Source organism: Marmota monax, unplaced genomic scaffold, assembly GCF_021218885.2.
Source record: "Marmota monax isolate L192 unplaced genomic scaffold, Marmota_monax_Labrador192_F-V1.1 WCK01_AAM20220418_F8-fsc00126, whole genome shotgun sequence".
Lineage (NCBI taxonomy): Eukaryota > Metazoa > Chordata > Mammalia > Rodentia > Sciuridae > Marmota > Marmota monax.
In genome coordinates this window covers 1,746,037-1,760,112 of record NW_026695245.1, presented here as the reverse complement: position 1 = coordinate 1,760,112, position 14,076 = coordinate 1,746,037, and the positions used below count along the sequence as shown (strand labels likewise).

The 14,076-nt window shown below is 32.4% G+C and overlaps 1 protein-coding gene and 1 non-coding gene across 4 annotated transcripts in view; one reads left to right on the top strand and one right to left on the bottom strand.

The window, feature by feature from the left end:
* Positions 1-916: 916 nt before the first annotated feature.
* LOC124086059 (U6 spliceosomal RNA) lies at positions 917-1,023 on the top strand. The gene has a single exon (XR_006849699.1). It is a non-coding gene; the product is annotated as a U6 spliceosomal RNA (small nuclear RNA).
* Positions 1,024-1,846: 823 nt separating this feature from the next.
* The window catches only part of Ss18 (SS18 subunit of BAF chromatin remodeling complex), an 84,747-nt gene continuing 72,517 nt past the window's right edge, over positions 1,847-14,076 (bottom strand). For all 3 annotated transcript variants that reach the window (XM_046433425.2, XM_046433434.2, XM_046433442.2), the window contains one exon: positions 1,847-3,671. In XM_046433425.2, the coding sequence (XP_046289381.1) occupies positions 3,645-3,671 (27 nt within the window). In that variant the 3' untranslated portion in view covers positions 1,847-3,644. The remainder of the gene's footprint in view (positions 3,672-14,076) is intronic.

Genomic DNA, 14,076 nt, shown 5'->3' with positions numbered 1-14,076 from the left:
AGGCTGACACTTCTTAAAATGTGCATATAGCATTGTACCCAGCATGTTAGAAATGTACTGTATAGAAGTATTCTAAAAGCATACAAAAAAAACCATGCCAGACACTTAATAAAAACTTTGTTTTTGCAATAGTGAAAAATGAGAGGCAAGTCAGGTACAGTAGCACATGACTGTAATCCCAGCTACTGAGGAGGCTGAAATGGGAACATAACAAATTTGAGGCCAGCCTGGGCAACACACAGTAAGAAGCTGTGAAAAAAACCAAGAAAGAAAGAAAGAAGAGAAATAAAGAAGGAAAAGAAAGAAAGAAAAGACGCAATACAAAAATAGGAAGCACTTAAGATATTTCTAGGCTAAAAATAAAGAAAAAAGGAGTTACAAAATAGTATGTGGTATAATTCCTTTAAAAAAAAAAAAACACCTAATATATGTTGGCGTAAGTGCTTAAAATAAAGTTGGAAAAAATGTACCAAATCTTTAATAAATTGTTACCTTTAAGGAATGTCATTATGGAAAATGTCCTTTTTATACAATGTTTCTATTAATCTTTTATTTAATATGAATTACCTTTTAAAATTGAAAGAAAAGGCAGTGGTTTATAAGTATGGATTCTTAAGATGGGTTTCTAAATCAAATGTTAACACCGAAAATGCAGAATTTTAGGAGAATAAAGACTCCTTTATGGTTCAAGGAGATTTTGTTTGTTTTTTAAAGAATGTATCTTTTAGAGATCCTTACTGAAATATTTAAGGATTAAAAAATACAGTATTTGCCTCAATTTGTAGAATGTTGTGTAGACAACAGAAGATTGGCCATGAGTTGATGTAAATAAGCTGAGTTACTGGAATTGGGGATTCATTATACCATTCTTTCCACTTCAGTGTGTTTGAAAGCTCCATTTAAAAAATTAAAATTAGTGCTTGCTTTAGCAACACATATATTAAAAGTAGAATAATACGGAGAAGATTACCAGGACACCTGTGCAAGGATGACATGCAAATTCATGAAGTATTCCATATGAAAAAATAAATAAATAAAGCCAAGATGTACTACCCGAATAAAGCTACAGAATACTAACAAAGTCTAACTATACTAGAACACAATAGTTCAAATGTTTCATCAATAATCAACCTGCTCTTTTCTTAGTAACATTTTGCTTCTAGAAACTGTTGGGATAGTATGATATTTATTCATTATAATACATTTTGATAAAATGAAAGTTTTGGACTATGTAGTCTGTATGGAAATGTTGTAATTGGTAGAAAGCTACTGGTAAAGTTATTCTTTGTACTAGGTATCAAAGGAGTAAGGTAATTTTTGTCACCACCAATTAAAAACTTTTACAAAATAGGACTGTTATAAAACAATTAAACCTTGCAAATGCACCAGTCTCCAGGAAGAAAGTCCTGTAGGAAATTCTGCTTATTAAAATTGCAATTTTAGTTTCCATTAAAAGGAGAATAAGACAACAGAAGATGGGTTGGCAAGACAAATTATTTCTTAATGTCAGTTGAGCTTATTTCAAATGAGATAACGTATCTACACCAGGTTGGGTTCAGTACAATTTTGTCTCTTCAACTCATTTATCTAATTCAGTCATCTTGATTATAGCCTCATGGACTTCATTTTCAGAGAAAGAATTCTGTAACAAACAACCTACACAACATACTGATTACTGAACAGTTAATTCTAATTAACTTGGGCATGGCAAGAGAATTTTGATAAAGTCTTAGAATACAAATATAGTCTGCTTATACTGGACTAACTTATATAAAAACCCACAGCACAGTCTCAAGACAAAACAAGAGAGTCAAAGAGATCTAATTTAAAGAAACAAATGAGAAAATTAAAATCACAAATAATTTATTCTTCTGTTAGAGTTGATACAGTTTTAAATAGCAACAAAGTACACAGTGGTGGAAAATTGGCACAGAACCTATAAGCATTTCAATCACAATAAGGCTGTCCATGCTTTATCTGCTCAAACTTGATGTCCATTTTCTAATGACCAAGTTGGAAAAAACCTGTTCTTACCTTAAAACATAGGCATTCTCTCTCTCTCTCTCTCTCTCTCTCTCTCTCTCTCTCTCTCTCTCTCTCTCTCACACACACACACACACACAAACACACACACAGAGATACACATTGAAATTCCTCCTTTTGATTACAGTATGTTGAGAACAGTATATTCTGCTTATTCAAATTTATGGCACCCCTTCTGTTTTGTTTCCAGTTAGAAGTGGGAAAAACCAATTCAATTATAAAGAATACATCTAATTCCCTGGGCACAGGCAACTGTGATGAAAATAGCAACTTACCTTTGGGCTAGATATTTTCAGATTATGATTAAATGACTGTGGTTAGAAATTTCTCAATGCATGCTTTCCTCCTTGAATTTAGCTAAAATAATCAGGTACAGGACAATCTCAAATAACGATTAAATATGCCGTGCTTAGAAAGAGATTTAAAATGTAACCTCTATGATTTTAATACAGACCAGAAAAACTCCATAAATGAGTCTTTTCCTAAACATCTCTGTAGTATATTAACCAACATAAAAAGGGGGGGAAAACATAAGTGTCCCTTTATAAACGGCATTATTTCCAGTTAAGAAAGTTAAAATAAAGATTTAGAAAGTCTCCCAAACTATTGTTATATAAACCAATTATCTTTCTAATGTTAAAAAATAAAGTTACTGGATCAATGCTGACACTTCTTTGATGTCATTTATAAAATGTTTTGATATTACTTTCTAAGTTCCCTGATTACTCAAACAAGGTAAAATTAAAACTTTCTGTTATTGCTATTTTAGGAGAGGATTACCACTTCATTTACCTGAAATTACTACCAAAGACTCTTCAGATTCAACATAAAGTTATTCTTATTGCCTCATATTTTAAAACAGTATTATAAATGATCTTTATAAAAAAGGTTTTAATTCACAAAACTGGAAGGCTTTTAAAAAAATGTGTCTTTACTCAAAACTGTATCACAGTGCCCTTGATTATCTGACAGATAAAAGGGATTTAATTTCCTCTATAAGAACATTAACAGTGGACATATGGTGTGCTTTGTCTTTTCCCTCACCTCTATCTTCACAGTACACCATTTTGAGACCAACAGTCAAGCATCTACCACACTCTAGTCCACATTAACAGAGGATTTCTGATTTTGTCCAATGCGTAGTGTACCGCCTTGCATATTCACCACATGAAATAAACATAATATACAAAATATTGCTGCTGTAAAAAGTGTACATTTCCCTCTTCCCCTTACAAAAAAATCTGTGGAAAAGTATTAAATCCCCTTAACCTTCATAAACATACAAAGCTGTTCACACCTTTCAGTCTGTAACAGTCCATTTGAAACACAGTTTGGAAATCACTGCAAATTGGCTATGTCATTGCATTTTCTGTCCAATGTTGCCATCTAGAGTAGAAATGTGAAATTGAATATTTTTGAGCTACTAAAGCCTTTTACAACTAAACCACAAAGGCTGCTTAATGATGAAGCAGCCACTTATCCATAAGGTTTTTCCAAAAACTAGATGGAATGAAAGGAACTCTTCACAGGGAGGTGTCCACAGTGCTGAGGTGACAATATGGCTGCTAATAGATACTGGCTATTGGAATGTAAGTATTTTTTCACGGCTGGTAATTTCCATACTGTCCCTAAAAGATAAATTAAAAAAAAAAAAAATTAGATAATAGTTTGACCTAAATTCAGTTAGCACAGAAAATTAAAAAAAGATAACTTTTATGTTGTCACAGTACATATTACTGCCAACAAAAAAATAGTTATATATTAGGTACACAGTATCCCTCTAATTTCTTCTGATATTATATTCAATAGCAAATGAAACTCATAGTCAAAAATACCCAAGGGATTAGCAAATGAGACTAGAAAACAGTAGCTGTCACATAGTGGGAATTTAAATATTTGGCACATTTTGTTGAATTGGATTCAGCAGTAATATGTGAAAAGTTCTATTCTAAAACTCTGATGTGGCAAATATTAGTGTATAAATCATACACTAATATGACAACCTGGTGAGGGACCAGCTTGTTATATTTACTATTACAAATCAACACCAAGAGTATTTGAGGTAAAGTAAGAATGAAAAGGCATCTGAGAGATAAAAGGTAAAGAATGTTCTATCTAAACTAAAGAATTTGGGCCTCTCCACAAGGCCAACAAAAGGGTCAACAGAGGTATTCAGATAGGCAGCTACAACATAAAAATCAAGGAAAATTTTGTTTTGTTTTTGTAGTTGTTGGGTTTTTTGTTTTCCTGTTTTATTTTTGTCATTGTTGTTGTTTTGTTTTGGTACCAGGGATTTAACCTAAGGGTGCTTAATACTGCTGAACCACATTCCCCAGGGCCCCCTCCCTTGCTTTTTTTATGTTTTATTTTGAGATAGGGTCTCACAAAGTTGCTTAGGGACTTGCTAAGTTGCTGGGGCTGGCTTTGAACCTGTGATCCTTCAGCCTCAGCGTCCTAAACCGTTAGAATTATAGGCATGTTCCACTTTGATATTGTAGTTTTTAATAAGGTAGCCTAGAAGACCTGTACATTGGCAGGATAGCAAAGGAAAAAAAGATTACAAATGAAAAAGACATGATGAAGTAGCAAAATTCTACAAGTGAGGTAAAAATATACACTAAATGCCTGTTAAGGTTAGTTTCAGAAGAGAAGGAATATCTTTTCCTCTAAAAACAATAGGACAAACTAGAAAATACATATTTTATTAAAAATTTCTTATATGTGTTTAAAATAGACATTCATAAAAGCACCTATTTTCTAAAAACAGTACTCACTGGAAGTTTACATTGCTTCACATGGCTAAACTTCTTCCTACAAGTCACATGGACGTGACTCAAGAAAATATTCTAGTGATAAAATACTTCAATACCATAACAGTACCCTGAAAATTCATATTTCCACAGAAGTAGATAAATACTTGATAACTGTTAGCTGTTAGTGTCACCATGTATAAAATGGACTACTTACTCTAAATACTATTAAAGTATTTCATGGTAATGTACTCTACAAAGCTATATTCAGCCAAATTTAAAGTCAATGCTCATATTGAATTACTTATAGGTAAAATTATATCTAGGATTTGCTTTACTCTGAAAAGAAAAGAAAATAACTTAGGGAGTAAGAACAGCATTAGCAACATTATGTTGATAACTGCTGAAGTTGTATAACAGTTATATATGTGGGTATTTATTATATTCCTCATTTTTAATTTAAGATTTCTGTATTAAAAAGTTTAAAATAAAAAAACAAAGGTTAAGGGTTTGGGGTCATAGCTCAGCGGTGGAGAGCTTGCCTAGCACATGTGAGGCCCTGGGTTTGATCCTCAGTACCACGTAAAAAGATAAATAAATAAAATAAAAGCACTGTGTCCACCAATAACTTAAAAAAAAAAAAAATTAAAGAAAAAGGTTAATTCTTAGCATACTGTAGCTTATTAATCCATTGTTATAGTATCTAAATATTAAAGCTGGAAAGTTCTAACTCTGTTACTAACTTTCTATTTGAGTCTTTAAAACCTCTGAAATTGTTTATTTACTCATTGAGAGGAGATATCGTCATCTACCTCATTAGATCACAATTTCCTTTATGTTAGTAGCTACATTAATTCCTACCTGATTTATCTGCTATGATACATTAATAAGAAAGAACATGAGAAAGGGCTTTTAGAATTATATATCAGCAGGATGGGGTGACCCATTCCTGTATTCCCAATTACTTGGGTGGCTGATTCAAGAGGATCACGTGAGCCCAGTGATCCTCTGCATAACAGAATGAAATCCCTGTCTCAGAGGAAAATCAGTGAGATTCAATGCTGGAGGAAAATGCTTTCTTAGTGAATGTGTGAAATGAGATGTTAATGATAAAAGTGCATTGCCCATATGAATGATATGAAAGCAGAAGAGAAGCTAAAAACTATTATGCCACAGAAATATAAGCTATAATTTATCTACTACATTATGAGCTACTTGAGGACATGGAGCCTATCTTATCCATCTTTATGCCCCAAGTATTCAGGCAAGCCTCACACATAAGACATCTTCAATAATGTATGCCAGATAAATTATATCTAAGTAATTATAAACATTTACAGAACACATTGTTCATCACCATAATAAAGTTAAAAATGGAGAAGGAAGACTTAGAAATGAATAATTAAAGTATAATTACACAACAGAAGATTAATTCAATAAAAGTTTAGAAAAGATTAGCATAGACTAAAATAATTAGAAAAATATTTCAGAGAATGTGGGAACCTTAAGAAAACACTAAGATTTGGAAAGCAGAGAACAGGGAATAATTCTAATAGAAGGAATAGCTAACAAAAAGTCAGGGGTATATCACGCTGAGAGAAGTTGGAAGAAAAGAAAGAATACAATAATGAGCAGTAGAAGCTAACAATTATTTTGTAAGACAGAGCTAAGGTAATGAAGAAAAAGAAGTCTAGTTAATACTAACAAGTTAACCCTTATGGTACCCGAATAACTAAGACCTTACCATGTGTCAGACATGTAGTAAGTCCTTTGTGTCTACATAAACCTCTACAGTAAATATTATCTCCATATTATAGATGAAGAAATTAAGGTACTCAAAGTTTAAATAACTTGACCACACTCAACCATATTGCTAGTGCCAAACCAAATCACAATCAAGCCTAAAAATGTATAACTGTATCTGACACCAATAGCAAACTCGAGGGCAGTATAATGGGTTATAAATACGGGGTTTAGAGCCAGAAGCCAATTTCTAGTAATAACCTTCACCACTTAATGGCTTTCTTGGACCTTGGACAAGAAGTTACCTAACTTTCCTTGAATCTCAATTTTTTTCATCTGACAAGGTAAGGGTGATTATAATCCTAATTCAAAAGTTATGCAACCCAAAAAAACCCATGAAAATATTTTGCAAACTACTCAATTTCTCACTAATATTATTGGTGACAAAGTGGTAGAATAGTTCCGCACCTTGTGCAAAAAGGATACATTCCAGGACCCTCAGTGGATGCCTAAAAACACAGATAGTAACAAACCCTACATATACTATTTTCTTCTTATACAGACATACCTATGGTAAAGTTTAATTTGTTAGTACACAGAGCAAGAGATTAATAACTATATAACAAATATATATATACTATAATAAATGTTATGTGAATGTGCTCTCGAAAAAGTTAAGACATAATATTTAAGTTTGTGGCTAACAGAAGATAACTGAAACTGAAGAAAGCAAAACCCAGGCGTAGGAGGACCACAGTATAATAAATTGAGCACAGGCTCTTTTCACTCAGAATTTGTCATTCACCCTCATCACTTCTTAGCTCTGTTATCTTGAGTAAATCAATCCAACACTCCAAGCCTCAGTTTCTCTTGCTTTGGTAGTTTTTTTTCAAGAATGTCAAGAAGTAATGAAAAAGAAGACAATATGGAAAATCTCGCCACGATGAACGAAAAGGTAAGATGATAATGATCTCAACCAGGACAAAGCAGAAGATTATAAGTGGATAGATTCAAGAATTTTCAGGAGGGGCTGGGGTTGTGACTCAGTGGTAGAGCACTTGCCTGGCATGTGTTTGTTACTATCTGTGCTTCAATTCTCAGCACTACTTATAAATAAATGAATAAAATAAAAGTCCATCAACAACTAAAAAATACATATTTATTAAAAAAAAAAAAAAGAACTGTCAAGAGAACCCCCCCCAAAAAAATTTGGTCACTTATCAGACTGGGAGAGGGAAGGGAGACTTAAATGTTAAATATGATACTTGGCATTCCAGCTTGGTGACAGTACCCCTCTTTGAAAAGAACATTGAAAAAAGAAATAAGTTTGGGTGGAGAAAAACTATTGAGTTTGTTTTGGTTATACTGAATTAACAGACATATGATACACCTAAGTAGGGATGTTCAGTAGGCATCTGATTTTCAAAAGAACAATTCAGATTAGAAGTAGAGATTTAGGAGTTAATTCCATAGTAAATTGAAACTAAATATGAAAAAAAGAGATTGTCTAGTGAGAGGCAATGAAAGAGAAAAGCTCCAATGCTAGAAAACTGAATAACCAATCATCTTTAATTTCCTTCATTCAACTTATCTAATCACTTAAAAGTCTTCACAATAATTTTTCATAATAATTTTTAGAGGGCTCTTTTCTCTATTCTTGTGGTTGCCATTCAATCTAAAAAGTAATGGCCTTATGCATCTACTTATACTTTATTCATTAATATTTTTGACTATGTTCTGTCTACTAGGTAATGAAGACTCAATAATATACAAAGTGATGTCTTTAAAGAATTTACATCAAGGAAAGTAAAATGTGACAATAAACAATAACTAAAGAATCCATCAAATGGAGACAAATGTTATGCTGAAAAATTAAAGCATTTTTTTCTGGCCAAGATGGATTTATTGGGCTGGAGTTGTGGTTCAGTGGTAGAGCGCTTGCCTAGCACGTGTGAGGCCTTGGGTTCGAACCTCAGCACCACACAAAAATAAATGAAATAAATAAAGTAAAGGTATTGTGTCCAACTACAACTAAAAAATAAATATTTTTTTAAAGATGGATTTATTCTCTAGCCTAAAACAATAAAAAATTTTATATATATATATATGTGTATATATATGAAACAACTGTATTCAGAATACTGGACAGAGGCAACAAAGAACAAGAATCCTGAGATGTAGAAAACAAATGAGATGAGCTTACTGCCTCGAGAATTTCCAGGCTGTAGTGGATGGAGGGAAACAGGCTGAGCCTGCCAGATGCTCTGAATTAAGGAGATAAAGCTTAGAGTCTGGAGGAAAAATAGGTAACTAGAGTTAATAGGACAAGAGGAGAAAGATCTGCACATAAAGACCTGTGGAAAGAATCCTTAAGTATGCAACAGAGTACTGATACACCAATGAGTGAGAAAAATACCCAGGGTTGAGGGAAGAAACATACAAGAGGATTATAAGAAACAATATCTGGCTGGTGGCACATGCCTGTAATTCCAGTGGCTGGGGAGGCTGAGGCAGGAGGATCGAGTTCAAAGCCAGCCTCAGCAAAAGTGAGGAGCTAAATAATTCAGTGAGACTTCATCTCTAAATAAAATACAAAAAAAGCTGGGCATGTGGCTCAGTGGTCAAGTACCCCTGAATTCAATACCCAGTACCCAAAAAATAAAAATAAAGAAAAAGAAACAATATCACATAGGAACAGAAATGGTGCTTATTCCCTTTTGCCAGCTAAAGTGAAAAAGCCTTATGTTTCAAAGGTCACTGGTAGAGTACTCAAAAGGCTTTTACCTTTAGAGTTGGGAACATTTAAATTAAGATTAGATACTGCACTGGTCCTGCCTAAAAAAATTTTAAAAGGAAATCTGAAAAGACGAAAGCACTTCTAATTTCTTAAACCAAATCTCAAACAAAGCTCAAGAATATCTCTAGCAATACAAATATATCTATCCCCCAACAAAGTAATAGTCATGATGTCTAGAATCCAAAGATTATCATACATTATTAAAGGAAGAAAATGTAACCCACAAAAAAGAGGAAACAAAATCAATCATCAAAGCTGACCAGAAATGACAAGAATTAGCAGAAAGCATAATTTTTTCTTTAATATGTTCAAAAATTTTAAGGACACATAAAAAGACTTTAAAAGGACCAATAAAAACTTCCAGAGGTGCAGATTATTATGACCAAGATTAAAAAAAAAAATCTTGGGGAAGATTAAAAACAAAATAGACAATAAAGAAAAGATTAGATAATTTCAAGATATAACAAAACCCAAAATAAAATGGAAAGAAAAACAGATTTAAAAACAGAAGATTAGGGTGAGGGCTGTAGCTCACCTGCAGAATGCTTGTAACGTGGGAGGCACTAGGTTTGATCCTCAGCACCACATAAAAAACAAATAAATAAAATAAAGGCATTCTGTTCTTCTACAACTAAAAAAAATTTTTTTAATTAAAAAAACAGAGGATTAGTGAGCTTTGGGACAACTTCAGACAGCCATATATACATATATGGAGGGGTGGGGACATAGCTCAGTTGATAGAGTGCTTGCCTTGAATGCACAAGGCCCTGGGTTCAATCCCCAGTACCAAGGGGAAACAAAACAAAACAAAAAGAATATATACATATATGAGTTACAGAAGAGAGAAAGGAGTCTAGGGAAGAGACAGGAAAAATATTTTACCAAAAATTTTTCTTGTTTGATAAAAATTTAAAAGCTACACATCCAAGAAGCTCAACAAATCCTAAGCATTATAAACATGAAGAAATCTATACAAAGAATTCTCTAATTACAATGTGCAGAAGAGAAAAATTTACAGTCAAACAATTTGATAAAGGGAAAGAAAAACTTTATAAAGCAGCTGGGGAAAAAAAGACACACTAAGACAAAGAATAATAGCAAATGTCTCCTTGGAAACAAAGTAAAGAAGATGACAGTAGAGAAACATTTTTAAAGTATGAAAAGAAAAAAATTAGGAACTGGGGTTGTGGCTCAGTAGTAGAGCACTCCCCTAGCACATGCAAAAAGCCCTGGGTTCAATCCTCAACACCACATAAAAATAAACAAACAAACAAATAAGTGAAATAAAGGTATTATGAAAAAAAAAAAAAGAAAAAGAAAAAAATCTGTCAACCTAGGATTCTATACCCATAGTTGATATCTTTCAAAAATGAAGATAAAAAAATGAAGAGTACAAGAAACAGGAACTATGTAGGTTAAGATGTAGGTATAACATTTTTTTTCTTTATTCTTTAAATAACTTTAAAGGATGATTTTTAAAAAATAAATCCCATATAGTGTAGGGTTTATAATATTTGTATAAGTAAAATTTGTAACACTAACATGAACGTTGAGAAAAAAAAAGAAATAAAAGTAAGCCATGCTAAGGCTCTTATACCATAATACATAAAGTGGTTTATTTTCACTTGAAATGACTACATGGACAAACACTGAAAACATTATGCTAAATGAAAGAAAACAAAATGCTAGTCATAAAATACCACTTACTATATGATTCCTTTTTTCTTAAAGGTACAGAATAAGCAAATTCAAAGAGAAAGAAAGCAAACTAGCTATTGCCTGAGGGTGAGTATTTAGGAAGAAATGAGTGACTATTAATGAGTATAGTTTCTTTCTTAGGTGGTGAAATGTCTAAACTGAAAATAGTGGTGATGGCTGTAGAACTTTGTGGATATACTATAAAACACTGAATAACACTTGGGGCCGGGGGTAGTATGAATTGAACTCAGGGCACTTGACCACTGAGCCACATCCCCAGCCCTATTTTGTATTTTATATAGAGACAGGGTCTCACTGAGCTGCTTAGTGCCTCTCTGTTGCTGAGGTTGGTTTTGAACTCGAGACCCTCCTGCCTCAATCTCTGGGGCCGCTGGGATTACAGACATACACCACACACCTGGCAATAGTACACTTTAAAATGGTGACTTGTATGTTATGTAAATATATTTAAATAAAGCTTATTCTTTAAAAAAAGGAAAAAATCAAAATAAGAAAAAGAGAACAATCAGATGTGACATATAGGGGAAAAAATAATAAAGATGATACACCTAGTCATACCAATAATGTTAAATAAATTCATCAGGAAAACTAAAACTTCTAAAGATTTATGTGCCTTAAAAATGTAGAGCCAAGGACTGGGGATGTGGCTAACGCGGTAACACACTTGCCTGGCATGCGCGAGACGCTGGATTCGATCCTCACCACCACATAAAATAAAATAAAAATGTTGTGTCCACCGAAAACTTAAAAATAAATATTAAAAAAAAATTCTCTCTCTCTAAAATAAAATAAATAAATAAATAAAATAAAGACATTGTGTCCACCTAAAAACTGAAAATAAATATTAAAAAATTTTCTCTCTTTAAAAAAAATGTAGAGACCAAATACATGAAGCAAAACTGGACAACGCTAAAGGAGAAATAGAAAAATGTATTGCTATAGACAATATTTAATATTCTTTTCTCAATGTGTAAAAAAAAATCAGCTAATACCTAGACTTACTACAGACAGGTGTTGTGGTGCATGCCTCCAATCCCAGGTATAGGACAATGAAACAAGAAGATCACAAATTTGAGCCCACTGTGGGCAATCTAGGTAGACCCTGTCTCAAAAAGAAAAGAAAAAAAGTGAGGGTAAGGACTGGGGATGCTGCTCAGTTGATACAGTGTCCCTGGGTTTAATCCCTAGTAACGAAACAATATTATCAACCAACCTGATCTAATAGACATTTATAGAATACCCTCACAGACCACATTCTGGGCCATAAAATAGATCCAAATAAACAAAAAATAATTCAAGCCACAGCACCTATGTTCTATTATAATTACAAAATTAAATTAGAAATCAATAACAGAAAAATCTGGAAAATCTCTAAATATTTAAAAATTAAGTCATAAACTTCTAAATAACTCGGGTCAAAAAAGAAATCAAAAGTAAATCAGAATGTAGTTCAAACTTACTGAAAATGAGAACAGATCACATAAAAACTGTGTAATGCAGCTTCAGAGCACTTATATGGAATCAAACACTTAGATTAGAAAGTTCCTAAATCAATGAAGCTGCAGCTCCCTTCTTAAGAAAGTAGAAAAATAAAAGCAAATGAAACTTTAGTAAGCAGAAGTAATAATAAAGATCTGGTAGAAAGAAACAGAAAACAGAAGTAAATGGGCAAAATAAAATAAACCAACAGCTAATTCAAAAATCAATGAAGTCGATAAAAACCAGCCAGATAAACAAGGTAAAAAAAGACAGATAAAAATTACCAGTATCAGAAATGAGAGATGTACTATCACTATAGATTCTAGAGCTAGTAAGAGGATTAATAAAGGGACTGGGGTTGTGGTTCAGTGGTAGAACACACGCCTAATGCGTGAAGCACTGGGTTCGATCCTCAGCACCACATATAAATAAATAAATAATAAAGGTATTGTGTCCACCTACAACTAAAAAAAATCTTTAAAAAAGGATTAATAAAGAAATTATTCAACAGCACATATAAATGAACAAATTTCTAGAAAAAAAGTTCCCCAAGGAAAAATAGAAAACCTAAAAACTCCTATAATTAATAAAGAAATTAAATTTGTAATTTAAAACTTAAACATGATGTGAATCTGCAATCTGTGTATGGGGTGAAGGTGGGAGTTCATAACCCACTAGAATCAAAGTGTGGAATATGATATGTCAAGAAATTTGTAATGTTTTGAACAACCCACAATAAAAAATTAAAAAAAAAAAAAAAAAAAAAAAAAAAAATCTCCAAGCCCAAGTCACCGGCAAATTGTACCAAGTATTTTAAAAAGAATATTATCAATTTTCTGCTAATTCTGCAAGAAAAATGTAGAAGGAGAATTCTTCCCAAATCACTCTATTATAGACTAATACTTGATCTTGATAACAAAACCAAAGACATTATAAGGAAAGAAAACTTGAATACAATATTCCTCATGAAAATAGGTGGAAAAATTTTAAACAAAATTTTAGCTAATCAAATCCAATATGTGAAAGGATAACACCAAATAAGGACAATGACCAAATAAGAGTATATTTCAAATAAGAAAGTTGACTTAAAATTTGAAGATAAAACAATGTTATTCAATATATTAACAAACTAAAAAAAGAAAATCACAATCCCCCAAAATTCTCAGCAAACTAGGAATACCACACCTGATAAAAGATATCTACCAAAAAAAAAAAAAAAGCCTTACATAAGAATGAAGAACTGATCACCTCCCACCTGAGATCAAAAACAAGACAAAAAATGTCCACTCTAAATATTTTTACTTAAAACTGTAGTTGAGGCAGGGAAGATAGGAGGGGGCAACATTCTGTTTGGAAAAAAAGAAGTAAGACAATATTTCTGTATAGAAAATGTGATGTAATCTACAAAAAAACTACTAGATATAACAAATGATACTAATAAGGTTACAGTTCTGATAAAATATCAATATACAAAAATAAATTATGTTTATATATACTAGCAACCAACTGGAAATTGAAATTTTTTAAAAATTTACAACAGCAGAA